This window comes from Porites lutea, chromosome 5 (assembly GCF_958299795.1).
Source record: "Porites lutea chromosome 5, jaPorLute2.1, whole genome shotgun sequence".
NCBI classification, from domain to species: domain Eukaryota; kingdom Metazoa; phylum Cnidaria; class Anthozoa; order Scleractinia; family Poritidae; genus Porites; species Porites lutea.
Genome location: NC_133205.1, coordinates 33,254,153 through 33,261,652, shown reverse-complemented (window position 1 = coordinate 33,261,652; position 7,500 = coordinate 33,254,153). Strand labels below are relative to the sequence as shown.

Below are 7,500 nucleotides of genomic sequence, written 5' to 3'. Positions count from 1 at the left end.
CTCTTCTGATCGAACTGGATCTTTATCCAAATCATAAATCTGCTTATCGTCAGAATAAGCATCAGATTTCATTAGTACTTACTCCCTTCGTAAAGTAGAAAAGATCATTCATTAAGACATTGAAAAAAAAGAGGTACAAGGACTGACCCCTGAGGAACCTCTTTTAACTGGCATCCAAGTAGAAACACTGTCGCTAACTTTTACTCTTTGTGACCTTCGAGTTAGATAATTCCGCATCAGTACAATGCCAGGTTCGGCTACTCCATACGCACACAATCGAATGCTTTGGCGGTTGAAAAATAAAGAAGTCTGTCTTTTCGAGATTTTGAAGAGAGCTTCTTTACCATAAGAAAATTGAAATCCTGTTTTAATGAATCGTTATCAACGACGACCTCCATTCCAGATAGACTGTGTTTGGCATAACATGAATTAGAATCGTCTACCAATCTGTGAAACTCAAAGAGTTTGATACAATTACTCTGAAGTCGTTCGTTGATAAACAAAAGGGGAAAAGTGCCTAGCAAAGAACCCTGACGGACACCATGAGTAATAACATGTCATCAGACTTAATCCTACCAATAGAAACATGTTGCTTGCCTGTGCATGTCCATCACGAGTTAGTTTGATCCTTATTAAGATATGTGATCTATGGTTTGCAGATATGGACCCAACAGGCCTGTTACAAGGAATGCTTACGCAAGTTGGGTGAGTAACAGCTGACCGTTAGGATTATCATTATCATCATTATCGTTATCATTATTATTATCATAATAATCATTTGTAGTAATTTATTTATAATATGTTTATTTATTTTATTCATTTTGAATAAGACGTCATGGTCCCTTAAAGGAATAACTAACTTGCAACGTAAGAAAAATCGTGAGGAATGTCTCTAATATCGGAGATCTCAAGTATCATGTTTTCACCCTTGTCATAATGCAAAATCATCTCTCTGGCGTCGCAGTGTCACCGACATGACGAATAGAAAAAAATGAGAACTGTAGCGACTTTCTCAGTTGTAAGGTCTTCACTGTTTCCCTAAGTGTATGTCTGTAAGTTTTCAAAGAGGAAGAAAGTGATCGGCGAAGAATTTCCCACGCTTAATCTATACGAAATATGCTAATGTTGTACAAGGAGAGAAAACAATAATAAAATGATTACGGAGGGCAACCAGGCGCGGTGAATTCTTGCCTGCTACATGCGAATTTTAAGTTGTGCTAAACTTGGGACAATAGGAAATAACAGAGAAAACTATGAAATCGCTTCAATTTTTGCCCAATTTTGCGCTCACGGTAGGCAACTTTAAAAGTTGTCAATGGAAGGCGAAATTCGGAGATTTAATAGAACACTGATCCATTGTAGCTCTGAAATTTTTCAAAGAAAATCTAGCTATCGACGAATTTTGGTTTAATCGCTGTTTTAGAGAAAGTAACGTTTGCCAAAAAGAGCTCAGCATTGCGTTTTACACTAATTTACATGCTTTCGTGTTTTTCCAAATCGCGCAGGTCTACTTTCGTTTAGCCTGTTGTGGAGTGTACGAGGGTCATTTATAAGACAAATGAGTGAGTGAGTGAGTGAATGAGTGAGTGAGTGAGTGAGTGGGTCGAGGCATCTTAATTGATATTTCAAAGTGATAGTCAGTTCCACCAATACCCTGCGAGCAAAGGCTACATTTTCGCGGTATGAGCTGGCGTGCGAAAAGTAGCCTTTGCCGACAACCGTTCAAATACGTCCAGAAATCTGGACGAATAAATTAAAAAAAAAAAACGGGTTTTTTCTTGTTCTTGACTGGTTTAGAGCATTGCGTGAGTCTTGCGTCAGCGAATGAACGCTGACCATTATTACGCCTTCATGCATCCCTTCGCGCCAAATTCTCGCGTACGAACGCTGATCAACACAGCTCAAACGTAGCAACAGGAAAAGTTCAAAACAATTTCAAAAATCCCTGTTTATGTATTCAAAAGAGCATCGTCAACAACTTGAATAAGCTCGGTATTTTAAAGCTGTCGGAATACCGAAACAAGCTGCTGCCGGTGCTTCCTACGGGACCGTGTAAAGATCGTTAATTTATCATATGGTAGTTTTTGTTTGCCAGGAAAAGAAAATGGATACTGCGGTGATTTTTGTTGTGTCGCCTCTCAATGCAAGGCTAAATGCACTGTTTTAAGACAAAGATGGGAACCGGAATGTTCAAAAGAATCATCGATCAGTTTTCTTTTAGTGGAAAAAGTAGAAAAAAAGCTTTTGGCTGAACACTGATTCGCCCTCAAGGACTTCAACCTGGCTGGTTTATTCACGGTGGAACGCTTCTCCTGTTCTGAAAAGAAACCAAGGCCGCAAAGTTTTTAAAGAATTTTCAGGTACAACTTGCACATTAATGGTCAAGGAAGTTCCGTTTTTAAATGGAAATTTAAGTATTTATAGTTGTTTCATAAATGTTTTATACGACTTGAGACGGATTTTGGCGTTGACGTTTGATGTCTTCGGCAGCTTTTACTTGCGTGAAATGATCCACGATCCAGTTGGTATTGCGCGAATTGCTTTTAAGGATAAAATTATGGGTTTTCGAAAAACATTTTTCTATAAATAATTTTTCTGACTACTGTTTTGTCTATGTTCATTCATATTATTAGTTTAAAACACAATCATGAGACTACAGCATCCAATTTATTTCAAACATCACTTCTGCGTAGAGTTGTCGGCGAATTTCATTTTTCACTTTGAGCACAACTATAAATAGGTAATATTAAAGACGGAAAAATGTGCTCCCCGCAAAACAGACAGAACTTACTACAGTTGATAGCATAAAAATACTTTCCTAAAAAGGACGATCCATGGAAATTTTGCGGCTAAAATACTTAAAACCAGAAGGGGCGAAGCAGAAAAACAAAACAGAAGCTCGAGGAGAGTAGTTCGCAGGTAGTTTTCGCAAGTTTGATTCCCGCGATACTCACGCAGATTTGACGAACCAGTTGCTTGCGAATCGCGTGACGAATTTTGCGCATACACGATAGAAAATTGAACGGTTGTCGGCAGAGGCTACTTTTCGCACGCCAGCTCATACCGCGAAAATGTAGCCTCTGCTCGCAGGGTATTCCACCAAAAAAAACAAACAAACAAACAAACAAACCAAACTAAAAGACTCGAACCAAGACAAACGAGGAAGTAAAGGTTTGCTTAATGTTGTTTAAGAGCTAAGATAGCTTGAGACCGTCCAAAAAGTACGAATTTTTAACCTAAATGATTGTAGTGGACAAAATTACCTAGTGACGTATATGTGAGTTTTGCATGCCCATTGCGGTAACAGACGTTGAGTTGTAGTTTCACGCCCTTTTATCTCGCGATTTTGACCCAAATTCTTGTTAAGCCCGGGCTTAATAATGGCTTAAAGGAAGCTACGCCTCTCTTCAAAGTCTCGCCCCTCACAGAAATGTTCTTTTTACGTTTGTTGTGATTAAAAAAATGAATATATCAAAACAAAATCAAAACAAAATCGTTCATCCCCAGCTTTGTATAGTTGGGAAGATGTTTGCTTTTTATAAAATTCCATAATTATACACTTCTTCCTAGAACGTGAATTTGATTATCAAGATCATCAATCATGCATTACAACCTCCTAGTTAAGAATTACAATGAACACATTCGCGAAGAAAATTTTCAAGAAAAACCTCTGGGACCAGGGTACACTGTAATAGGTAAACAAATGGTTCACTCGTGAAGTTAGGGAATAATTAGCGCGCCGAGGGTCGGGAAATTATTAGAATTCGGACAAAACGCACGTGGAATAATTCCCTAATTTCACTCGTCACCTGTTGATTACGCATACTTATTTTATTTTTTCTTAGTTGAAAATGAAAGCAATGAAATTGTATTTTTTTGTGTGTTTAAAGGGGCACAAGACAAATTTGAAATATATGAGAAAAGCCATATTTTCAAGAGAATCAAACGAGGTGGGTTTACTTTAAGACCTTTGAAAGACACTGTTTTTTTCTTGCGTCAATCTAACTTGAGAGACCATGAGATTATACTTTCTTATCTTTGTTTCAAACTATGCTAAAAAACTGAGAAAGGTACCTAATTATAAGCTCCCACTGATGCATAAATTTAATAAGCCCATAAGAAGACCCCACCCCGCTCTGTTCTTAGTTATCAGTAGCTAGGAAACACTCCAGGCACCATTTTAAGAATTTTATGAGTTGTCTTTAGTCCGATGACAAAGTGGGTAGTGCCGAGGTTCTTCCCATGAATATCATTTCTATATTGAGTAATGTTTATTTTAAGAATAACGGATAGGATTGGAATATAAGTTCTGAAGAACGGAATAGGTTATAGGGTAAGATCGCTAATTTCAACGCACTCATCAGAGATTTACCAGTCACTGAAATTTTCAATTGATCATTTACTATACAGATTCTTTAAAATTTCAATGAATCCGCAGTCATTTACTTGCTCAATCAAAGGTGGCATGATTTGGCGCGATAGGATACGGCGGCTAAACGACTGGAGGCTTTTCGTGTTTATTTTCCGCTTAAAACACTCTTGGCAATCGTACCCATATACACGTCGTATTTTATTTATTTATTTATTTATTTATTTATTTTTTCTGTGTGTACAGAAAGTCCGGATGTACCCGATTCGAAACAAGGTGACTATTTAATGTAAAATCCTTATGTTTTCCTTTACGTGCACATACACGTGCAGTTAAAGCCATTTACCGTGTAGCTGCATGTTTTGCCTGCTATGCGGTCTTCTTTCATTGGTAGTTATTTTCAACTGGAAGACGAACAAGTAAAGGCATTTTGGAAGATATTGGCTTACCCTGCGCAATTACCTTTTTTAATGTTTGTGCATTTAGCGTTTAAACAGGCAACTAATTTTACAAAAAGTGCTCAGTTATGAACTTTTTTTCTTCTTCTTCTTTTCTTTCTGGCTGCTTCTAGTTTGATAGCAACATTCTATCATTTCATCTGCTAGTATCATGTAAGAACAAACCACAGCAAAATAAAGACCCTAAGGCAACCAAAACACTTGTAAAGTGGTGGCTTTGGTGGGGGTGGTGGTGGTGGTGGTGGTTGTTGGGGGGTTGTTTAACTCTCTTGGAAATCAACTTTAAAAGGGAAAGGGCGAAGAAAGCGACAAGTGGGATCGGGAATGTAGTTTCGAATTAAAGTGTCAGGCCGTTTTTGTCGTCGTCGTTGTTTGTGTTGCGTAAATCTTTGTTTTGTCTGATTGTTTTGCTTTTTGTTTTGTTTTGTTTTGTTTTTTGGAAAAACAGGAACCTGTCGAAGTTGGACCGAAAAAGACCACTGTCGCAATATTTCTGAAAGAAATTACCTCGGCATACCTCAAGAAAACATAAACATAGCCGTGCACAGACTTGGTACCACCGGCAGGTTTTATGTCAATATATCTTGGATTCCTCCACCCGGTAATTTTAATTTACTTTACACTAGCTGACTTGACTGACGTTGGCTGACTCAACGACCACTTGTCACTTTTAAGCAATACTGCTATTCTCTTTCGGGAATTGTCTATCTGTATGCTTATCTTAATTTAAAAACCATGACATAATGTTGAACGCTGTCCCACATTATTGTTATTATTATGTAGACAGTTTAAAACATCTGGATGCCAGATCCAACTAAAGATCACAAAGGCTGGGCGGCGAACGTGACCAACCTTTGTTTTTCCATAAAAAGTAATAAAAATTAATTAATCTATTGATTAGAAATGTAAAATATTATTAGGTGCATGAGTTATATCACAAGTAAAATTTGTTGGCTAATAATAAATATATTTATAATTGGACTAAAATTTATCAGTTTTCTACACTGTTCCATAGTCCATTATCTAAAAAAGAAGTAAATTATAATCAAAATAATCGCATTAAAAAAACACAGACACATTGTCCTTCTCTCATGGTCACTTATTGTCCTAGCATGAAATTTTACATAATCTTGTAATGCTGAGACTGCTTGTTAGAACAGCTTTTTGCATTCTTCTTAACGTGTGTTTGCCCCTCTCTTCCGCTAAAATTGATCTCATATTGTCTCTAAGCCCTTTTGAATAGCCATCCAGGAAGTTAATTACAATATTGACCTGCTTTATTTCAAAACCTGGTTGCTGTCCCTTGAGCTCCATGAGCAGTGGGGCATATTTTAACGTCTTTTCTTTATCCTTCTCTTGGCGATTTTCTGCCCAAGGGCAGCCGATCTCCAAAAGCGTTATCCGTCTTCTTTGTCAACAATTCTTGCATCCACTCTGTTAGCATCCACTCTGTCTAGTCAGCATATGCTGGAACATTCCAGAAAGCCGTCACATGATTGTTTCCATACATCGGTGTGGGCTGTGTTGGAGAATAACAAGGAGGACCAGACCCCATCAGCTTATGGTTTCTTAAAAGCTCAAAGTACAGGATCTTGTGTGCTGCATTGTGTCTGTAAAGATATTTAGTCTGCGCAAGCGCACTGCAGCCTGGTAACACATGCACAACACTTTCCTGGGCCTTTTCCACACAATCTGCATCTCTCGTCATGGTCGCTGCTTGTTTTAATTTTCCTTGTATTATAGCGGGGCTCTCACTCGCGCGAAGCGCGCGTGGGACAGAGCCACATACTCATGGAATATGGTCAACCTCTTTTCGTTTGGTTGTCACGTGATTGGCAGAGCGTACGTAGGCGTCTGCAGATTATAAGGGTGGGGTAGGGGAGACTTTCACAAGGGAGGTAGGGGTGTCTTAAGCGTGGCTTGGCAAGTCCACATCTTGTATATTGGACATTCACAAAATGGTCAATTAACAGCTGTCAGAATAGGATAGCCACTGACCAGTATCACATGACCATATCGCGGGCTCATGTGTCAACTCATCGAGGTGACGTGATTTATTTGGAAGCTGTTCGCTGACCAGTTAATTGTTTTACTAGATCATGATCAATGTTCAATCCCATATTTTCTTGCTAGTTTTAGAGCAGAGGAAAACTGATAATGCACACATCCATTGGACATCAATGTTGTGACCAATTAACAAATGCCAAAACAGGGTATCCGCTGACCACTATCACTTTACCGTATCGCGGGCTCAGGTGGTGACCTATCGAGGCCAAGTATTTTTTTGTTATTCGCTGACAAGTTACTAGTTTTCAAATGATCGCAGGCTCAAGTTTAATTTTTTCTTAATTCATATGTTGTGTTTTTGTGCTGCACAATTAAAAGTTGGATTTCAAACTCACCTCGGACGCGAAAATTCAGCTAGCTATTACGGGCAGGGAAGACAGTTGCTTTTGACTTTGCTCACCATGGTCACGCGTTGGTCACGCTCTACGGCCAACTTTTATGCTCCGATTGGTCAAAATTCGACAGGTGAGTTTATGCGGAAAATTTATGCAGCATCTTGAATCTTGTTTACCTTGACAGCTGAAGCTGACTGAGTACGGGCGCGTGCACTTGCTACTTTATGCACGTTTGTAAGATTTGAGACAATGATCTGACTGAGTAGCAGGT

General features: G+C 38.7%; 2 protein-coding genes and 1 pseudogene across 4 annotated transcripts in view; 2 read left to right on the top strand and 1 right to left on the bottom strand.

Annotated features, from left to right (window-relative positions):
- LOC140936280 (uncharacterized) overlaps positions 1-7,500 on the top strand; it is a 217,528-nt gene that overhangs the window by 20,528 nt on the left and 189,500 nt on the right. The gene's annotated exons all lie outside the window — the stretch shown is intronic.
- Positions 1-7,500, top strand: part of LOC140936282 (uncharacterized) — a 60,651-nt gene that overhangs the window by 17,105 nt on the left and 36,046 nt on the right. For all 3 annotated transcript variants that reach the window (XM_073385728.1, XM_073385726.1, XM_073385727.1), the window contains exons 2-5: positions 660-705; positions 3,891-3,950; positions 4,616-4,645; positions 5,276-5,428. In XM_073385728.1, the coding sequence (XP_073241829.1) occupies positions 660-705; positions 3,891-3,950; positions 4,616-4,645; positions 5,276-5,428 (289 nt within the window). The remainder of the gene's footprint in view (positions 1-659; positions 706-3,890; positions 3,951-4,615; positions 4,646-5,275; positions 5,429-7,500) is intronic.
- The window catches only part of LOC140936679 (uncharacterized), a 3,810-nt pseudogene continuing 2,244 nt past the window's right edge, over positions 5,935-7,500 (bottom strand).